General features: G+C 42.0%; 2 protein-coding genes across 3 annotated transcripts in view; one reads left to right on the forward strand and one right to left on the reverse strand.

Annotated features, from left to right (window-relative positions):
• LOC310964839 (fibroblast growth factor 14-like) overlaps positions 1-2541 on the reverse strand; it is a gene marked incomplete at both ends in the record, with an annotated part of 45794 nt that extends 43253 nt beyond the window's left edge. Inside the window, one exon of the mRNA XM_083938129.1 lies at positions 2448-2541. Within this exon, the coding sequence (XP_083794255.1) occupies positions 2448-2541 (94 nt within the window). The remainder of the gene's footprint in view (positions 1-2447) is intronic.
• Positions 2542-13031: 10490 nt separating this feature from the next.
• LOC310964623 (RCC1 and BTB domain-containing protein 1-like) lies at positions 13032-20194 on the forward strand. 2 transcript variants are annotated; one of them, XM_083937819.1, is made up of 13 exons: positions 13032-13053; positions 13737-14022; positions 14229-14379; positions 14554-14720; positions 15351-15509; positions 15692-15799; positions 15915-16057; positions 16307-16370; positions 16573-16699; positions 16811-16937; positions 17017-17168; positions 17266-17396; positions 18664-20194. In XM_083937819.1, the coding sequence occupies exons 2-13, from the start codon at positions 13897-13899 to the stop codon at positions 18802-18804; spliced, it is 1596 nt and encodes a 531-aa protein (XP_083793945.1). In that variant the 5' UTR covers positions 13032-13053; positions 13737-13896; the 3' UTR covers positions 18805-20194. The 2 variants fall into 2 exon arrangements, with proteins under 2 accessions (XP_083793945.1, XP_083793944.1); XM_083937818.1 differs by having other exon boundaries at positions 16573-16937.
• Positions 20195-22098: the final 1904 nt, after the last annotated feature.

The following is a 22098-nucleotide window of genomic DNA, read 5'->3' on the forward strand; positions in this document are numbered from 1 at the left end:
AATAACATGAAGCATCAGTTTGCTGAAAACAAAACTGCAGCTTAGAGTCCATTTAATGGCGCTGCACACCCAAAGAGGGAGTTTGAAACTGCAAGGTAACCATGAGTAATAAGGTAAACATCCCTGCGTGCTGTATATCACAGCAGTGCACGCCTTCTCTCATAAATCCTGCAAGTCTAGCTTCAAGCCAATTCATCACATAAGCAGAGGAGCACAATATAAAAGGGAATGAGAGCAGAAACACAGAGCCCAGAGGACACAAAAAACACGACAAGGCAGTGGCCCGTTGGCAGGCAGCGAAAAGATGCTGTGAACATTTTGTGGTTAGTACAACTGTTCAGTTTCCTGTAGCAAATTAATCCTTTTCACCTGTGCCAACACACCAATATTGGTTTGGTTTGCTTTCTTTAATCTGCGAGATTACGGGTTCATGTGTATCGCTGAAGTCGTACTGCTCCAATGTTTTCCCAGAGATTACTTGTCAATCCCACATGGCAGACATGATATGTTTGATTGTAAACACGTGGCGGAGCTTCTGTATGCCTTTATAACCACAGTCATCTCAGTAACCCAGGCTATCATACACCATGCTGCAGCGTTTATACAGATTTGATTCATTATGGGTTTGGTTTGGAGCTGATGCGTACAAAGGACAGGGGGGCAGTGCTTTGTAATCACTCAAACAACTGGAAAAAAAATGACTGTCAAGCACTCAGAGACAAAGAGGAGACACAGCGTTAATGCCTCTGACCTCATCTCGCCACTTTTCAATGCTGACATTCTGGTTTTCTTTCTTCATTAACAGAGTGATGTTAATGTATAGGGAAACGCACCAAAGGACAAAGGGAAGCAATCATAATGAAACTTTTACATTATGCAAGCTCTGAGGGGCTTTACTCAGTAGAGTGCGTGGTATTAAACTCTTTTAAAAACTTTTTACAAACTAATTTCACTCTAAACAACAACAAACCTAAATTAACTTTTTCATAACTAGAAATTTTATCAGCTGTTTTAAGGTAATGTACAGCTATTACAGTAAGGAAATGGTCAGTGAATAATGCACAACTTCATATTATGGTTGGAACTATAGTTAATATGATTATTGACCAGTCTGTCAATTAGTTTTACAATTGGCTGATTCATCATTAAGTCTATGAAATATAAACAATAAGGACAAAGGCCCAGTTTGTCAAGTTTTGACATTTAACTGGGATGAAATAATGTTGTGACTGAGCAAATGTTCATAATTAAATCGTCAGAATTGTCATCAAATAATTTTATGTTGATTGATTATTTAATTATCGGACTAGTCTTATAAATAATACCCATTACGGAGACAGCAAAAGGCAACGGTTGGTAGTTTGGCCTATATAACTCTAACATTTATAGATACAACATAATATCTGACTTCCAAAAGTGGCCTCATGAGGCCTGCTGATGCCCTCCAAACACAGTGTTGAGGATACGGAGGCCAGCTTTTTGATGCAATGTCAATATGCCAATAATGTCAACAATGTCCACTTCCTGTTGTGATGCCAATGTCAATCTCTGTCCTGCCCTCACCCAGAGCTGAGGGAAAATCTGGTGGATACCAAAGCAAACTACTTGGTTTGGTCAAAGGTTTGAGTTCTGTGCGCTCTAAATCAAAAGACCTGCTGGGGAATCATCTCTGCACCCTGTTGATGAACAGTGTCAGGGACTTGTGACAGACGGGGGTTATCAATGCACACAAATCCAACTGTGACTGAGCTAAGCCGGATGTTGTACATAATTAACAGCTCAGGTGAATGAAAAAGTTGTAATAAACATTGCACGGCCCCTTAAAGTCAGTCCCCCAAGAAGCTCTGCTGAACACATTCAGTCCTCTGTCTCGTGAGAAGAGATGTCTGTGTCCACACAGTCTGACTGAAATGTATGCAGACAGGAGAAAAACACACTCTTCCCTGTTCCACAGTATGCGTTGAACATCCACAGTGGAAGTCTAAATAAGGCCATGTGCTGTTTAATCATGCAGCTTACTGGAGCCTGAACAGGTCTGCATGCTGCATTAGACCTGATTTTCTGCAGCATCTCTGCCACACACACCAGCACGCACTCGTTTTCGCACGCACTGCCACTGTAGTTCTGTGCTAATAAGTTATCACCCCCTCCCCTCCTCCCCTCTCCCTCTGCCCCCCATCACACACCCCTCCCATCCCTGTAGTGCACTCACTTGCTGCACAACTGCGATTGCAGAGAAACACCAGCAAGCAGTCGAACAGTGCAGTCTCGGGAGGGAGTACACACAAACACTCCTGCTTGTGCACAGAAACGCAATAAAGTCTTTCTCCATCAGCCCAACACACGCACGTACACACGCAGCAGAAAGAGAGAGAGAGAGAGAGAGAGAGAGAGAGACACACACACACACACACACACACACACACACACACACCCAACAAACTCACCAGTTGGGTTCTTGTTTTTCTTGAGGCTCCTGCCACAAAGACACTGCAGCATATGCGATCCTTTGCTGAAAATGTTGTTCCAAATAAACCGCATGGATTTGGCCGAGACGGGGGAGGAGGAGGAAGAGGAGGTGGGGGACGAGAGGCGCTCCGGATGCGGCAGCCTAAAATTCACCCACCGCATGGGGGCTGATCCGCCCCCCTGTTTGCATGCCAGCAGAGCCGGCCAGCTGTTGGGCTCAGTTCGGCGGTGCTTCGGCCCCCCAATCTGCACCATAGACAAGAATAAGAGCAGGAAGCCCGGCTCCTCACCCGGTTTCTCGCCCGGTTCCTCCACAAGCCCAGAGACCAGCAGCCGCACGTATTCCGCGTCAACGTCGTCCCCGTGCGGCAGGAAAAGAGCAACCGCTGCAGCGCTTTTCTCCTCGGTCTCCGCCTCTGGTTGCCCCAGCGGCCGGTGGTCCTCAGCGGCAGAGGTTAGGTCGCTGCTGCTGCCGCCCGGCCGCCGCGGCGTGAAAAGCCCCCGAGCGCTCCTCTTCAAATTGCGTCGTCTGCCGCGCGGCGCGGGGAGAGGAGCGGCAGCGGCGGACAGGCATGCGGCGGCGCTAGCGTGAAGTCGGCGGTACGCGGCAGCTGTCGGCTTCTGCACAAAAAACCATTGCATATTAGTGGGGATCGCAGGGGTCGGTGCGTCCGTCCGTCCAGGGGGGGAGGAGGAGGAGGAGGGGAGGGGTGCGGATACCGGGCGTCAGCAAGTCGGTGGCATCCCTGTACCGGTAGGCTACAGCAGACAAGTACTGCAGCAGGGGGGCTCCTTTCCAAACACACACACTCTCACTCACACACACTCACACACGCGCAGGAGATGCAGAGTCCTTTCCCAGCAGCAGCGCTGGCTCTCTGGTCTGGTCTCTGGTCAGTGTGAGCGCATGTAGAGCGGGCAGGTGAATCACTGCAGGGAATCTCTGCACTGCCCCACTCTGCGTGTTCCTCTGGAAAAAGTCCTTATGAATATTACATCCGCGTGTCGGCCTCCACTTCTCAATAATCCATAAGCTTCAATGCGCCAAGATACTGCTGCTGGCTGTCTGTCTGTCTGTCTGTGTGTCTGTCTGTCTGTCTCCTCTTCCTCTCCTCCTCCTCCTCTTCCTCACCTTGCTGATGAAAAGAAGCTGCTGGACTCGGACTTTGCTGTCTCTTCTATTTCAAAAACTAGGTGGAGAAGAAGTAGAAGAAGAAGGAGACCGGATCCGTCTCGTGGTCCTCTGGTGCTTCAGCGTCTTCTCGAGACGACCAACGGCCGGTGGGGCGCGAGGAGGTGCACTGACTATCTATACCCAACCAGCGGCAAAGTGGGAGCAAGTGAACAAAACACCGTTTCCTGTGGGCACCTTCAAAACAATAGTCCCAATCATCACAATTCTGATTGAGCACACGTGTAAAGTTACACCGAAAAACTGACTTTTTGAGTAAAATGTGTTAAATTAGTGACTTATACATAGTAACATTAAAATTCAGTGGGAACTAGAATGTTTTAAGTAAACATTTTAATATTTACACATTTTATTCATGTAATCAATTCACTGAATAGGAAAAGTACAATTTACTATATATTTACAAATACAATATAAATGATTTATAGAAACATATTCAAGGGATCAACTTCCATCTCTCTACGATGAGATTCCCATGATGCATTGCGGGATATATTTTATCACTAAAGTTGCATTTTTCTCACCAATAACGCATCATAAACCCCAAGTATGACATATCACTGTTGGTCTTGATATCAGAATCATATTTATATAATTATTAAAACATTTCCCACTACGACTGATAAATCTACTTATTAAGAACAATGTCCTTTCTATGAAAAAAAAATGTCATAGACTTTACTTAATCAATTTAGTTAAATATATAACTTATAAGTTGAACAGAGATAAGCAACATTTACCAAATTTCCTCACAAATGTTACGCTTAAAGGCAAGTACATTACACTTGATATCACTGAAAGACTTGTTCTTAATATTCAGCCTTAAAATTTACTTTTTTATCAAGTAACTCAAACAAGTTCTGTTTTTCAGTGTAGGCTTCTCTCTTTTCACATTTTTGATTTTCTTACAGCATTAACCATTTTTAGAGGAGCTTTCTTATCAATGTACAAAGAAGAAGAAGAAATCTAACTTGAAAATAAAACTGTTCATCATAGAATCATATCCAGCATAGTAGGCACATACAATAGGCTGATAAAAGTTATATTATCCATCCATCCATCCACCCATCCATCACTGCTTGTCCCTATCAGGGTTGCGGGGGGCTGGAGCCGTTCCCAGCTGACATTGGGCGTGAGGCGGGGTCCACCCTGGACAGGACGCCAGTTTATCACAGGACACATAGAGACAACCATTCACACCTACGGGCAATTTAAGAGTCATCAATTAACCTAACACGAGCATGTGTTTGGACTGTGGACGGAAGCGGGAGAAGGAGATCATGCAAACTCCACACAGAAAGGCCGCAGCCCAGAGTCGAACCAGCAACCCTCTTGCTGTGAGGCGACAGTGCTAACCACCACACCACCGTGTCGCCACTGGAGAGAAACAGTTCAACTGTGACACTTTTGTTTGTATGTTTTTATATTATGTAACTAAAATTTTCAGGATTACAGTATTAACATATAAGCGGGCATACTGCATACATTAAAGTGTTAAATGACATGGTAATAATACAAATATCTGCAGTATGCATACGACTTTGTTGCCTGTGCCTGCAGCCCAGAGCTGTGCCTGTTGCCTTTCTCTGAAAAAATGAGCAGCCTGGTTTGCTCGACTTTTATTCTGAAGGGACGCGTTCCCTCCGGTTTGCCCGTGCAGCTTGATGCAGCTTTACAGAGAGGAGCCTCTTGCAGTTACGTGGACACGTGGTTCCCACACCGTCAGTATCTGGACTGACTGGATGTAAACCGTAACCGGCGAGATTTGGGGAGGGGGGGCGCCGACGTGGCGTCACTATAATATGGGTAGGAGACCACCACATGCATCTGTCTCTCTCTACTGCGAGCGAGCTTTGTATCCGTTAAGCGTTCATCCAAACTCCGTCCCTAACCCTGGCTGTGTGATGTCGCCTTTCTATCGGGGAACGGACACACCTGTTGCATGACTCTTGTAACAATATGGTCTGTGAAACAGCACTTAGTCTTATCTTTTAGGATTCATTGTTTCCTCCTTGTTTTAATTGAAATTACTAGAGTTGTGACGTTGAGGTGCTTGGTTTATTGTATTGAAAGGACCACAGCGGAATGAATGAAAGCTTATCTCAGTAACACACTGTCTAACACTCATGGCGGGTTGAAACGGAGCTGGAAATGCTGCAGTGGTTAGAGGCGGGAGCTCGCACTGTCCATGGTGCTGAATCCACATTAGCTGATCAAACTCACAGCACAAACACACACACACACACGGCCACATGCGGGAAAAACCTTATCAGTGGACAGCTTATTATCCAGTTGAGAATGCATGTGATGTCTCTGGAGCTTAATGCCGTTTCAAAGAGATGAAACAAACAAAACCACAATAAAGAGCTGTAAACTGACTTTGTTTTTGTGCAGATATAAATCACCAAAGTCACATAATTCCCTTTGTGTGTCTACGTTTTACTCCGAAAAATAATGAAATGTCAGTGAATGATAGAAAATGTTTTTTTAAGGACACAAAATCAAAATCCATGCAGCACAAACTGGATCTGGAGTTTTCCTGAAAGGCTTTAAAAACACAATCCATTCTCTGGATAGGTTTGTTGCGCATTTGCCTGCGATTCAGATTCAGTCCATTTCAAAAACCTAAACGCCAAAACGGCACTTTCACCGAGAAAAGGGAAACTACTTTCATGTATATAAAGTGCCTTTGATGTTTGCAGTAAAATAAAATCCCCTCTCTGAGCTGAAGGAATTGAAGGTGGGGACCTGGAAATTTAGGAAAAGGAAAATAAGCCATGCACTCCTCTCCACAAGAACAGGACTTTATATTTTTAAGAGACATTTGAACACACCAGACTGTACTGTAGGTGTTTTGTTGTGACTCCAGCCATTAAAGCCTCTATCAATGAGGATTTTATGGGGAATAGGGGCTTTAATTTAAGAAACAACAACTGTAACCACCAAGGGCTCTATATAATGATTATATCACAGTTAATCTGACAATCTTTCACCCTGCACTAATGAGCCAAATTCAGCTGTTTGAATTTTTGTCCAAAACATTGGACTCAAATGAGTGAATTTCTGCAATGGCACAAATGACCAATTACAGCCAAACACTGAACTTCCTGGAGCAGACATCACTCTCAGCTGCATTGCAGATATATCGGCAAATGAGTGCAGGATAATGGTCCTCACAAACAGCCACATCTCCTGCTCATTTAGTCTTCAGACATACATACAACACACACACACACACACACACACGGTCATTACTGCAGGATGCCTGACGCCTGGCAGATTTTTTTTTCACTCTGTTCACCACTTGTATTGTTCTGAGGAGCTCAAGGCTGCAGCATGGGATTGCTGTCATCAGGGGGCAAATATCATCCGTGTGCACACAGAGAGAGGCTTCAGCTCCAGACAGCAAACAGCCACAGCTGCATATGTGTGTACAGTATGTGTGTGTGTGTCATGATGAAGCTGCAAAAGGAAGGAGACTGAAATACACAGGAGGGTCAGGGTGCAGGAACACAGAGAAAGAACGTGTGGGAGGAAGAAGGGTGCAAGAGAAAAACAGGGGGAGTGGGGGAAAAGCAGGAAGCAAAAGAGTGAAATCTGCAGCCAGTGAGAATTCATAAAACGCAAATGAACCAGAAAAGAGGTGACTTTTAATTACACACTCAGAGAGGTAATTTACTCCAGAATGTCTCCAAAGCTTCTCAACGCGCTATACATCTGATTGCAGGGGTACAGCTAGAAAGCTCATGGCCTCCTGAGAGCATTTCTGTCTTTAATAAAACTTTCACTAATTTTTTTCACATAAGTGCAAACCTGTTGCTTCTCTTCAATCACACAGGAGAAACACTTTAATAATTTGTAGATTTGAGTTGTATTAGAAGTCAGATGTATTTATATGAGGACATGGGCTTTGGAACGACCTGCCCGCGGAGATAAGGCTCGCTGAGTCAGTATCCCTTTTAAACCACTTCTCAAAACTCAGTTTTATAGACTTGCCTTCTTGTGATGCCGTCTTTTTATTGTCTTCTTATCTTAGAATCTGTCTTTGCAAGCACCTTAAGCCAATAATAATTTCCTTTGTCCATTAATGATGCCCCTTCATCCTATACAATGACGTGTTAATATGGTTATGTTGTACCCTACTGGATGTCACTATTGCCACTATGTGCCTACATACCTCACCTGTCATGATATTAATCAGGTTTAAACATGTTGGCTGTTTTAAGGATTTAGCCAATATTATAAAGGCTTAATAAGTATTTCTTTCCTCCTGGAATGTCTCCTATTTATCAATCAAGAAGAGCTATGGGCTTGTGGAACAGTGGTTAGAGCAGTCGCCCAGTGTAAAGAGGCTGAAGGTCCTCAAGGCAAGTTCAACTCCGACCTGCGGCCCTTTGCTGTATGACTTGCCCTCTTTCTCTCACCCCATTTCCTGTCTGTCCTAAATAATAAAGGGCTTAGAAAACTGCCAAAAAATAATCTTAAAAAAAATATCGCCATCTAATGTCTCAAGATCGCAGTCGCAACAACAAAAAATAATTAAAAGCACTCAGGTTGCTATGTTTGTTGCCCAGTAGCCTATAGGAGACCGGAGCCTGTTTGAACCCATCCCCTCGGCAAATCGCACCATCAAAACTACTATTAGAGAAGTTTGACTGACAGTTAGTGTTAGCCGTTACAACTAAGTAAAGATGAAAGTTAGCCAAACGTAGCCATTTGTGTGTGTGTTTTAATGTCGTTTCTCTCCTTTCTCTCAGTCCATGGAGTGAATGCTCGGCCTATATTGACTCTGGTTTTTGCCCGTCTCCGGTCACTCAGCTGCTGGGACAAATAAGCAGCTGCAGGATCGGCAAACTCCATTTCACCCAGTGCCAGCCTACAGTAGCTGCACCCAACAACAGACAACCCTGGCAACCAGCAACGCCCAATGCTATTGGCTGCTACCATGGAAACAGAACGTGACAGAAAGTCATTGTCAAACCCGTCAAAAATGTTTGGAAAATATTAATTCAGAAGTAAATATATTTTTTATGGTAAAGCAATACCCCTCAAAACGCCCTGTGGGTGTATTCCTTTTTTTAATATATAGCTTTAAATGAAGATTCTACAAATTCAACCTTTAACTAAATATGAATTAAATAACCTGTCACTCTGTACAGCAGTTACAGCATGCACACGCGCGCGCACACACACACACACACACACACACACACACACACACACACACACACACACACACACACACACACACACACACACACACACACACACACACACACACACACACACACACACACAAAAGCAAAAACAGCGCTGCAGTTTTTTGCGTCGTTTCTAGGCAACGCGTTCTCCGCTCTACAGAGTTAGCAACTATTGCTACTGTTAGCATACGCCCACGAATACGCTTTTTGTTGTACTCACGCGTCTGAACGTCGTTATTCGGGTCTTAAACACCAGACAGTCCTTCTAAATGCAGCAGGTGTCCTCTCCACACGGCGTGTAGGCTCCAGGTTCAACGTATCTGCGCCTTCAATTCAAAACGTATTGAGCTGAATGAGGTTCAGGTTCAGGTAAGTTACTAATATTGTCCCAAAAATATAAAAAGACTCACTCACCTCACTGAATGTAGATTTAAAATAATAATAACAATAACGTAAAAGCCACCGCTGGAGGGCGTACAGTACATGGTAAATTAGCGGTTTGTGTTTTAGCTAGGACCGGCATGCACCTGTGTGCTTTGACGCAAAAACGTGGGCGTGTATGATTTGCGTCAGAGCGCGCGCACAGGTGGAGCGTTAAACCACTTTTTTTCAACTGATGAATTGCAGGATTTGAAACTGTCACTTTTTATCAATGGAATAAATATTTAAAGTTATAAATGAGTCCTTACCCCAAGTGAAGGAGTTCAAGTACCTCGGGATCATCTTCATGAGTGAGGGGACGATGGAGCGTGAGTTTGGCCGGAGAATCGGAGCAGCGGGGGCGGAGCTGCAGTCGCTCTACCGCACCGTTGTGACGAAAAGAGAGCTGAGGAAGGCAAAGCTCTCGATCTACCGGTCAATCTTCGTTCCTACTCTCACCTGTGGTCATGAAAGCTGGGTCAGGACCGAAAGAACGAGGTCGCGAGTACAAGCGGCCGAAATGTGTTTTCTCAGGAGGGGGGCTGGAGTCTCCCTTAGAGAGAGGGGGAGAAGTTCAGCATCCGTGAGGAACTCGGAGTAGAGCCGCTGCTCCTTAGCGTTGAAAGGAGCTAGTTGAGGTGGTTCAGGATCATCTAGTGAGGATGCCCCCTGGGCGCCTCCCTAGGGAGGTGTTCCAGGCACGTCCAGCTGGGAGGAGGCCTCGGGGAAGACCCAGGACTAGGTGGAGAGATTATATCTCCACACTGGCCTGGGAACGCCTCAGGATCCCCCAGTTAGAGCTGGTTAATGTGGCCCGGGAAAGGGAAGATTGGGGTCCCCTGCTAAAGCTGCTGCCCCGCGACCCGAACCCGGATAAGCGGATGAAGATGAGATGAGATAAATGTATCAATAAACAAATAAGGAAATAAAAGGTTTTGAATTCTTATTTTTCTAATATTCATTGGGGAAAAACGTGGCTGCTCTTCTACTTTATACACTTGTTATCCTAATGAATTGAAATAAATAGATTGCAAAATCTTGCACAAAATTTATTCCACTAATAAATTTGTTTTGAGGTTTTGCAGACGTGGACAACAAATGTGAATTTTGTAAGATTGAAGACGAATTATGCATTTATTCTGGGAGTTTCAGTGTAAGTTTGGAGTTCTGGAACAAAATTAATAAACAAACAAATAAATGAAAATCGTTTCATTAAATTGGAAGCAAAATACGTCATTACCTGTTAAGAAAACAAAGACAAAACAACACAATGGATTGTCAACTTACTAATTCTACAGGGAAAATTTCATAGCCATAAAACTAAATTCTCCAAATCTCGGACAAACTTTAATCCCTTCAAAATTATTTTGAGTATATCCAAATTATTAATAATATAAAAAATGTGCTTATACCGCTGATATTTTACAAATTGTTTTTCAGGAATCTTAATAATATAGCCCACTTCTTAATTTAATTTCTGTGTATGTATGAATTTATGATTTATTCATTGTCTGCCCTTTTACTCTATTGTGTTATTAAGTCCCTCTTCCTACGTTTACTTATGTTATGTCATTATAATATAAAGATAATGTAATGTAATGAAATAATGTAAGGATGTAAAGGAGAAATGACTGCCTTATATATTAAACTTTTATTTCTTAGCAAAGTGCAATGACCGGAAGGGGGCAGCGTGTCACCAGTGCGGAGTCAACTCTGCCGGAATTAAAGGACACGAAGAAGAAGTGTCCACACTCACAATCAGCTGTTGTCAACATAGACATATAAAGAGTAGATGCCGCATCGAACGTTGGGCCGCGAGAAATGCGGCCGCCATCTTGGATCGGTCATTCTCCCAGATCAGTTCTATGAGTGACTCGTTGAGCCTATGAGTTGAGCAGCAGAAGGAACAAGATGCCAGAGCCCTGTGCAGCGTATTCCTGCTCTAATCTAATATTACAATATTACAATTCATAATCAGTACGGTACAGTACAATTTTAAACAATTAGACATAAATCCATGCATTTTTTAATGTTATAGTGAGTCCCTCAGGCTGTGGCTGGTAGATAAATATTTAGCTGCCAGAGGAGCTGCTGTCCCTTATTTTATTATTATTATCTTGTCACAGTAGAGGCATGGAGATTAGCCTCTGTGGGAATCTTAGTTAATTTACCCCCGGCCAGATGTGTGTGTGTGTGTGTGTGTGTGTGTGTGTTCGCGCGCGCGTGTGTGCGTGTGTGCGCATGCCTGTGTAGATATGAAAGGAGAAGCAGGGAGGAGAGGGGTTGTCGTACATGTGGTCTAGTGTAAATGGATTGCACATTTCCAGCAGTAGGTCAGCGGAGGATGTGCTGGGGTTTCATGAGAGGAAGACACTTCAGAGACAGTTCATCTCAGGTCACCTCAGATATTCTCAGTTTTGTTTTTTTAAATATTGAACATGACATTGAGATGAATTATGAGATAATTTTTCACGTCATGTCACTTTTTTTTTAAAGTTTAGACTATCAAAGGAGAAGTGGCAGAATCTGACCAATATCCTTTGCTGTTAAACTGTTTCATCAAACAGGAGCAACATGATGTGGGCTTTATTATAAAGAATGAATTAGAGATTTACGAGGCAAGCGTGAACATGTATTTCCACTCTGTGCCCGATATTCTCACAGCTGAACTAAATGTTCCACACATTTTTACTTGGTTCTCCACATCTCCACTTAAAGCAGGACAAACGTCACATGTGTGTAAACCAGAGCTGATGAGTCCAGGCTGTTTTAGTTCAGTTGTACCACAGAAGTTGAAACAGTCTGAAAAGAAAAAATCATACATTTATTTAACTAAGGAAAAATCTTAAATGGTTTGTATAATTTAAAATGGATATTACTGAACTATGCCCCGTGTTTTTGTTTGCACATTAAATACAATTACTACATCATTAAAATATGTAATAAAGAAGACATTCACATAATTAGACCTTGCCTAAAAACAAAGGACACAGTCATTTTAGATACTATACAAAGTACTCCTCCAACATCACTGTCTTTTAGAATGAGAGCTACACTCTACACTTGGTAATTGTGCAAGAACAAAACAGTGTGAAAATGATCGATTTAACAAAATGTTATATATATTTTTATACCACACACACTCGCTCAAATGTGGACCCTCCCTCTCCTCTCCACTACCACGACTATGCGACTGGCAGAGCATGGATCATTTCTGAATATTTATAAACATATAGGGTTCGGCTCTTGTTTTTGTTTTTTAGTGCTTTAAATGGAAGTGTGTCTGTTTGACTTGTATTTAGATGTGTCCAAAATGTCATCTCTCTCTCTGACCTAATTGTATTGATACTCTTGATTTATATGTGTTTTAATTTTCTCGGAGTGTGTGTGTGTGTGTGTGTGTGTGTGTGTGAGAGAGAGAGAGAGAAAGAGAGAGAGTGAGTGAGAGAGAGATTTATGTATTCATGTATGAAATATAGCCTATTAATACTCTATAAATGATTTATCTTGTTGTGTTTATATTTATAGTGTTTGTAAAACACCTATCATACATCACATATATCATATATCAGATTATTCTATTACTGTTAATCCCACTATGAATATTAAAATACGCCGAACCGTGTCCTGTCCTTACACTGAGTGGAGCGGGCGACCGGGCCAAGATGGCGGCTCCACCGCTCGTCAGCGCCAATAGGCCCAACGTTCGATGAGGCGTCTACTCTTTATGTCTATGGTTGTCAACGACACCGAGGAGACGGTTGTTGTCAGGTAGGTTAATAGCATTACTTAACACACGTTTGAGCTTTTACCGACAGTGAAACAGTATTAAATGTGTGTGTGTCTGTCTTTTCTCAGTTGACTCGTTGTCATGGAGCGGTGCTTTAGGTAGGACGAGCACAGGCGGCGCGTAACTAGGCTGCTAGCCTTTGTTTACCCTCATGCTTCAGTGCCAGTTAGCTTGCTGTGGTGTTTTACTAAATAGCTTTTAATATGTGTGATTCAACCCCCTCCTTTTATCCGTCCAGTGTTTGGTTATCATTTAAACACAACTGCAAACAAAAACCTTTCTGAATGTGTTTTACTCTGCCATTAATTTGCTCTAATTATGCTATATTATAAGTCATAATTGCTGAACAAGATGCTAAACATTAGCCTGTAAACAAGAAAGCATTGAATTGACAGATTTTGTGTTGTATTTTGCTTTTTTTCAAGGTACACTTGTGCTGTTGTTTTTTTCTGCATGATGCCTCATACCCATGACTTACACTAGGGATTCTCCAGTTAGCTTCTCCAGCTTCTGGTTCTCACACAATGTTATTTTTGCATGTCATTTTGAGTGCATTTGTCTGTGTATGTTTATATCTGTCCAGTCAGTGTTTTACTGCTCTATGACGCCCATTCTGTCCCACTGTTTTTAATGTAGTATTCATCTCATCTTGTCCTTCCTAAAGTGTCGACAGAGACGGTGCTTCTCCTTGCTCCCCACCTCCTCCTCATCCTCCTCACATCCTGCCTTCGTCTCCTCGTCACCCCCCTCCCATTTCTCCCTCCTCTCCCCCGTCGGCGCGGATCGCTCCTTCCCGTCAAGGAAGGCTGAGTTTTGCGGGAGCCATGGTGGACGTCAGTAAGTGGCCCCTGTTCTCTCTGCTGAGCCCTGAGGAACTAGCCACAGTTCGACAGGCCTGTGTCTTTGGGACCAGTGCTAATGAAGCTATCTACATCACACACGCCAATGAGGTGAGGAGTGTGTGAACATTCCCAAACACTGTGGGAAACATCGTCCTCATTCTTCTTAAGACTGGAATGTCAGTGTATTTCATTATTGGATTTCTCTGAACTTTCTCTGTGCCTGTGTTCTCTGCACTTTTAACTGTGGTACAGTTACAGTGCTGGTAGCAAAAGTCTTTTTATGTTTAGCAGTCGTGTGTGTTTTTATTCCCCAGGTATTTGTGTTTGGGTTGAACAGCAGTAGCTGCCTTGGTACAGGAGACAGTCTAAGCATCATCGTGCCAAAGAAACTGGACTTCCTGCAGGGGAAGAAGGTCGTCAGCTTGAGCTATGGAAGTGGGCCTCATGTCCTATTGGCTACAGACGGTTGGTACATTTCCATTTTTTTTAAGATGAGTAAATGAATATGAATTACCTGTGTTTGCTACCGCTCCATAATCTTGTCTGGAGTCACATTTCAACCAACCAATATGACGCCTCTGAGCTTAACATCTGTATTCACGTCCTCCTGATCTCGACCCGTTTTATTATTTATTACAGATGGACAGCTGTTTGCTTGGGGGCACAATGGCTACAGTCAGCTGGGGAACGGGACCACCAACCAGGGAATGTCCCCACTGCTGATCACCCCCAACCCACAAAACAAGAAAGTAAAAGAAGTTGCGTGCGGCTCGCATCACTCCATGGCCCTCACTCACGATGGCGAGGTAGAAGTCCAACCTGATATTGTTTTTTTTTTATTTGAATGCTTATTTTCTAGCTTCATGTGGCAGTGATAACTGGTAGAATACATTGAATCAAAATGTGTGTTTAATGAAATCGCTTTAGTGACTTGTTGAAGTTAATTCAATATGAATCAGGTATAGTACAGTTGGCCATATCATTTAATTACAAGGAAGAGCATATTTGCATATACTGTTCTGTTTTTTTTAATGTTTAATTTAGATGAGTCACTTGCAAACCTTGACGTAGTCACCTCGTGCTTTGCTAGTGTCAGACTAAGCAGCTTATTTTTAACCCCAACGTGTTTAACCCAATTAGGCTGTGTGTATGTGTGTGACGTGCAGACTGAGACTGCTACCATTTCAAATTTATACCAATGAGTAGTATTATATGTATATAAGTGTTATGTGTAAATAAGTGTGAAATTGTCTCAGGAGGACTCATGTGGAGCTACTTATTACCACCTAGGAAGTTACAATAATTACAACAGACCTAAATCTGAAAAGCAATGTAAAAACGTGACCTAATAATCATTTTACAACAGAGAAATGTGCCTTTCCTTGCATTACGTTTACCTTTTAAAATGTGACCGCCCTGCCTCCCTGTCCTTCCAGGTCTTCTCATGGGGTTATAACAACTGTGGCCAGATTGGCTCAGGCTCCACAGCTAACCAGCCTTACCCCAGGAAGGTCACCGGCTGTCTGCAGGGCAAGACTGTGGCTGGCATCACATGCGGCCAAAGCTCCTCCATGGCTCTCGTCGACAATGGAGAGGTAGTTCTATTTTATACAGATATTCAGACAAACAGTTTGAGAAAATTAGGGTTTTTGAACATTGAAGCATGTAAACATGTCGCAAAATACAAGTATGAACCTGAAAATGAGCATAATACGGGGCTTTTAATGATCCCATTGCGAAATCTGAACCTCTAGTAAAGTTGGTGATGTGTATCTAGGTTTATAGCTGGGGCTATAATGGCAATGGACAGCTGGGAATTGGAAACAATGGAAACCAGCTGACACCTTTCCGCCTCGCTGCACTCCAAGGGCTGTGCATGCAACAGGTGAGATAAAAAAAAAAAAACCTTATGTAACGCTGACTGGTGACGTTGTGTTTGCCAAGGTTGGTCATCGCATACGTGTCTCTAATCACGACTCAAGTGTTGCCCTGTTTTCCAGATAGTATCAGGCTACAGCCACTGCCTGGCACTAACAGATGAAGGGCTGCTGTATACCTGGGGAGCAAACACCTACGGTCAACTGGGAACTGGCAACAAGAGCAACCACCTCAGCCCCGTACAAATCATGGCTGACAAAGACAGGTACTGTAGGGGAAGAAGGAAGGGCCGGTATGACTGTAACTTCCTGTTTCCTGTCCCCATTTCCTCCCTCTGTGTCTTAACCTCAGCTCCTGCTCTTAAGCAGTTGTCAGGGGCAAAGGGAACTCGTCATGGAGTTGTTCCTTTCATAAACAATTACTATAAACCCAGTCCTGCCCTTCCCTAACGCAGTTGTTACTTTCCATGTGATTCCATAAACACTTGAAAATGAAAACGCCTCTCATTTAACAGGGTCGTAGAGGTCGCAGCATGCCATTCAACACATACTTCAGCAGCCAAGACCCAAAGCGGGCAGGTATATATGGAATTCATCTATTCTACTATTGTGGCTCCATGTGTGTTTTTGTTCTTACGGGCGTGGATTTGTATATTTTGAAGGGTTTAATTAATAAATGGGTAATGACTCTGCTCTATTGTGTGACAGAGTTGCCTGTGAATTACGTGATATGACCAAGATGTGAGTGAATTGGCTGCCAGTAACAAAGTGTAACCTCCAGGTGTATATGTGGGGTCAGTGTCGGAGTCAGTCCGTCATCATGCCGCACCTCACAAACTTCAACAACACTGACGACGTCTTCGCCTGCTTCGCCACACCCTCCGTCATGTGGAGGCTCATGTCTCTGGGTGAGAGAGAGAGAGGGAGAGGGACGGTGTTAGTTCTACTTTTTTTTTGTTCTTTTGCTAACCTCTTCTTTAAAAACATCACATCGATGACTGTATCCTGCTTTATTCCAGAGCATGATGACTTCCTGTCTGTCGCGGCGGCTCTGAGGAAAGAGTTTGACAGTCCAGAAACGTCTGACCTTAAATTCAGCGTCGACGGCAAGTGCATTTACGTTCACAAAGCTGTGCTGAAGATCAGGTGCGTCCACATAGAACATAGATACATCTATGTATAGAGTACACATGTACAGTATATAATGGTCTTTTATTTGGAGTAGGTGTGAGTATTTCCGGTCCATGTTTCGCTCCCAGTGGACGGAGGACCTGCAGGATGTGATCGAGATCAGTCAGTTCTCCTACCCCGTCTACAGATCCTTCCTGCAGTTTCTCTACACAGACACCGTGGACCTTCCACCCGAGGACGCCATCGGTTAGCACGCACAGCTCTCAGATATTTTCTCATTTATACGGTTTCTAATCCTCTTTCTACCTTCAACTGTGTGTGTGTGTGTTTGTGTCGACCGCAGGCCTGCTGGACCTGGCCACCTCTTACTGTGAAAACCGCCTGAAACGTCTGTGTCAGCAGATCATCAAGACGGGGATTACTGTGGAAAACGCCTTCACGCTTCTGTCTGCCGCCATACGATACGACGCAGAGGTACAACGTGCACAGACATAATGTTGACCACAGTGCTGTAACGCCAGGGTTAAGGACTAATGGTTCAGCCTGCTTTGACAGATTCATTGTTGACGTCTGAATTTAAAGGCCCCATTGTGTAAAAAGAGATATTTCATGTCTTTTTATTATTATGATAAAGCAGTACCTCTAAATCTGAGGCCATGGCTCTCAGCAGGGAACCGATGGATTGCTTACTCCAGGTAGGGAATGAGTCCGTACCCCAAGTGAAGGAGTTCAAGTACCTCGGGATCATGTTCACGAGTGAGGGAACGATGGAGCGTGAGTTTGGCCAGAGAATCTGAGCAGCGGGGGCGTTGCTGCTGTCGCTCTACCGCACCGTTGTGACGAAAAGAGAGCTGAGGAAGGCAAAGCTCTGGATCTACCGGTCAATCTTCATTCCTACCCTCACCTGTGGTCATGAAAGCTGGGTCAAGACCGAAAGAACGAGGTCGCGGGTACAAGCGGCTGAAATGGGTTTTCTCAGGAGGGTGGCTGGAGTCTCCCTTAGAGAGAAGGGGAGAAGTTCAGCATCCGTGAGGAACTCGGAGTAGAGCTGCTGCTCCTTTGCGTTGAAAGGAGCCAGTTGAGGTGGTTCAGGATCATCTGGTAAGGATGAACCCTGGGCGCCTCCCTAGGGAGGTGTTCCAGGCACGTCCAGCTGGGAGGAGGAGGCCTCGGGGAAGACCCAGGACCAGGTGGAGAGATTATATCTCCACACTGGCATGGGAACGCCTCAGGATCCCCCAGTTAGAGCTGGTTAATATGGAAAGGGAAGTTTGGGGTCCCCTGCTGGAGCTGCTGCCCCAGCGACCCGACCCCGGATAAGAGGCTGAAGATGAGGTTGAGGTGCTTTTACAAATATTAAAATATCAAATCCCTCAATCCACTGATAAATGCACACAACCCCTATTAATCTTTGAACATTAAAGCATGTAAACATGTTCTAGTAAAAACCCCAAAAACAAATATGAACTTTTTTAAAGAAGCACAATATTGGACCCTCAAATCAACAGAGGGGCTGCAGACATTGTCCGTCTTGTAACACCTGACTTAAAGTTTCTCTCAGACTAAAGTGACACCCAGTGTACACTTAGTGAACTACACCCACAATATAACATGCAGATTTATTCTGGAGATGTCTGTACTGAGAGAGAGTGCTTGTGTTAATTATGTCTTTCCTGTTCTGGTCTACTACGTTACATTTTGTCAATTTTAACCCTATCTCATATTTCTTGTCTTTTTCTAGGACCTGGAAGTGTTTTGTTTCCGGTTTTGTGTAAACCACCTGACTCGGGTGACTCAGACCGGAGCCTTCTGGCAGGTGGACGGAGCGATGCTCAAGGAGTTCATCAGCAGAGCGAGCCGCTGCGGAGCCTTCAAGAACTGACTCTCACGGTTTATAAACTATATTCGGACCAAGTGGATGTGCTCCGGGCGTAGCAGCGAGGCGCTTCACTGCTCAGGTCTGATCACATTCTTAAGAAGAAACGCTGATTTCTATATTCTGTGAGGCACTTGTTGGCACATAAGCGGCATCATTCACAGGACGGACTGGAGTTTATGCTGCATTATCGACAAATCTGAAGATGGCGCTTTGGCTAATTCCTGTGGAGTCTCTAGACAAAGTCCTGGCGCCGTTTCCTGTCACACTGCGTTGTCTTCTTTACAGGCTGAACATATACTTGAACTTTTGTCTGTTTTATCGGCCAGTGCTTTCATGTCTTCCCGTTAATTCCTGAGACCAAAAACCTGAAAAAGGATAAAGAAACTAGGTCAGAGAACACACACACTGTGTTTTAGGGACCTTTTTTTAAAGAGATGTTTAATTAAAAGAGCTTCGATGACTGACAGACACTCGACAGGGCATTAGTGCATTAGTCTTTGTCAACAACAACAAAACATCTTGGATGCATTGAACCTTTAAATTCAATGCAACTCTGGAAAGTAATTGAGTTTATAAAGTTTTTGCTCTGTGGCACTTTGTAGGAAACTAAAGTTCTTTGTTTGGATCAAAACAGAATCAGTTCAAATGGTTTAAAACAGAGTTAAAGAATGTAGCACTAGAAACTTTAGAGGCACTTTTCCATTATTACAATCAGCCGTTTTCCTTTGTTCCAAGTGTAAAAGTCTTAAAATGTATCTTAGACAGATGGTTTGGTGCAGACGCTTTATATTCCAACAATAACTTTATATTCTGTACAACACAGGGGTCTAAAACAATGTGATTTGTCTGTGTTTGCTAATGTTATTGGGGCCAGACTGCAGACTCAGTAATGATTCCTTGATAATGGAAATTTATGGCACTTTCCGCGTGTTTTCTGTATGTGAAAATGCACTAGATGCTGCAGGCTAAAGCAGTAAGAACACTTTGAAATGGTCTGTAGAATTAAAGGAGACGTGTTGTTTATGTTCTGCTTTTAGTGTGATGACCAAAAACTGCCTCCTTAACTTTCTGTTCTAGGAAAATAGAAGAGGGGTTGTTACCGGCCACACGGTTGAGATCAGTTTCTATTTCCTCTTGGGTTTCTGTTTCTCTTGACTAACTCCGATGCTTCAAAGAGCCATTTCCGTTTAGTTTGATCTGTTTGATATCAAACAGTGTCGTTCAGGTTAGAAAAGGATTACTGATCGATTCATTGAAGCTTTCTGTGGCAGTTAACGCTTTAGTGAAATGAGGTTTACAGTCTGAAAAGTTCAAATCACTTATTGTTTTAGAATTAAAGTATATTTTTATTGTGCTCTGTAGGACATGTTTATACAACTGCTGGGAATTTGGTTCAACCTTTTTTTTGCTGTTACATAACTGACTTTTTTATATTAGTCCTGGAGTTATATATGTGTGTATATATATATATATATATATATATATATATATGTGAATAAATAAATAACTCAAAACTCTGCTTTGTTTCATTAAAATGCATATTTTGCACTGATTTAGTCACTCTGTGTTTGTGTACCTGAGATTAGACTTCAGACTTTGTTTTATTATCATTTGAATTATTCTAAATTCTGCATTTCAATTTTAGTTTTTATGGTATTTAAGGAACCAGTATGTTGAGTGTGAGGATATATGATAACATAGTAGTGTGCTGCCACCTACTGGAATAAATACATACTTTATTTTAGTTTTTTTTACTTTATCATTAAATAGTATGAACAACTGAAAAAGGAACAAGTTCACTGAATGTCATTTGAATAAAGTTCAGCAGCTGATAAACAGTTTTGTTGGATTCAACATATGACAGAGACTTATATATATATTTAATTCAATTAAAAATAATGTGAATGAAGGTTTTGCCTTTGACATTTTGAGTTTATATATATATGGAATTTACAGAGTAACATGAAGAAATATTGTGTTAAATATATTAATTTTTGATTGATTGATTGGAATTTTAATTTCCAACATTTAAAGATAAAATAAAACAAATTGTCACAGGAAATAACGATGCTTCACAAAACAGGAAATCTAATTAGAAACATGAATGACAAACATTTGCTAAAAAGAAAAGCACGTTTGAAAATGAGTGGGAAGAAGTTTGCACTTATCTCATCCCCCTTCTCCATCACTTTTATTTAAATTAAGCTTCCTTATTTATAATGATTATTTTCATTGACTTATTATATACTGTATATATTTTTAACATATCCTAAAATATAATTTTCTATAAATAAAATGTATAACTTGTGTTAATATAAAATATATTTACTATAATAATTGTAGTATAATATAGAAAAATATAGTATGGTATATATATAATAACTATAATAATTCCCTTAAAAATAAATAGAAAATACAAAAAAAAAAGAATATCTGCTAACTGTAGTTTTAGAAAAAAGAAACATTTACAAATCTTTCCAAAAGGTGAAAGAAAATGGACCCTTAATGTAATGTAAAAAAAAACTTTTACAGGAGGAACAGCTGTCATCTGTCAGAACATTTGCATATGTGAGCATTAGTAAGATAGATAATTATTATTACATAATGTAAATGGGACAAACAGAGCTCTGCTCCAGTTTCTATCAGTGAAGAGAGTTCACATAAGTTCAATTTCCAATAACAAATACTACACGTGGCCCCGCCCTCCTCGCTACGTCAGAGGTTATTGCGGAAGTAACCCGGATGTTCGTCAAGCGACCTTCAATAGAGCAGCTCTAAGGTCCTGTAGGTTTTTCTTTTATAATATTATATTATAAATAAGTAACTTTTATCTGTTTTTTTGTCAGATACTAAAGTATATATGAGAGATTATATTTTCTTATCAATCTCATAACATTATTTGCAAAGTTGAACACTCATAAATTTACATTTTATAAAGTAAAACCCCCCTCAATGTTTTCAAAGAAAGAAATTGTGTTATATATTAAGACAATTACGACACCAAAAAAACAAAAAAAGTAACATAACTCTAAGAATGTGCTCCTTATTTGATATTTTCAATTCATTTATTTTCAACTCTTAAACCGCCTCTGGCATGTTTAGGTTATTTATTTTAGTTTCTGTCTTATTTTCTACTTGCTTGGTTTGTTTTATATATATATAAATATATGTATATATGTATATTTTTATATTTACTTAAAATAAGTGATGTATTATCCTTTTTTCTCGATTGTTATAAATACCAAGTTTAAATAAAATGTCAGTTCCTTTAAAAATGTGAAGGATAAACTGAACCTT

This window comes from Echiichthys vipera (assembly GCF_963691815.1).
Source record: "Echiichthys vipera genome assembly, chromosome: 23".
Classification (NCBI taxonomy): Eukaryota; Metazoa; Chordata; class Actinopteri; order Perciformes; family Trachinidae; genus Echiichthys; species Echiichthys vipera.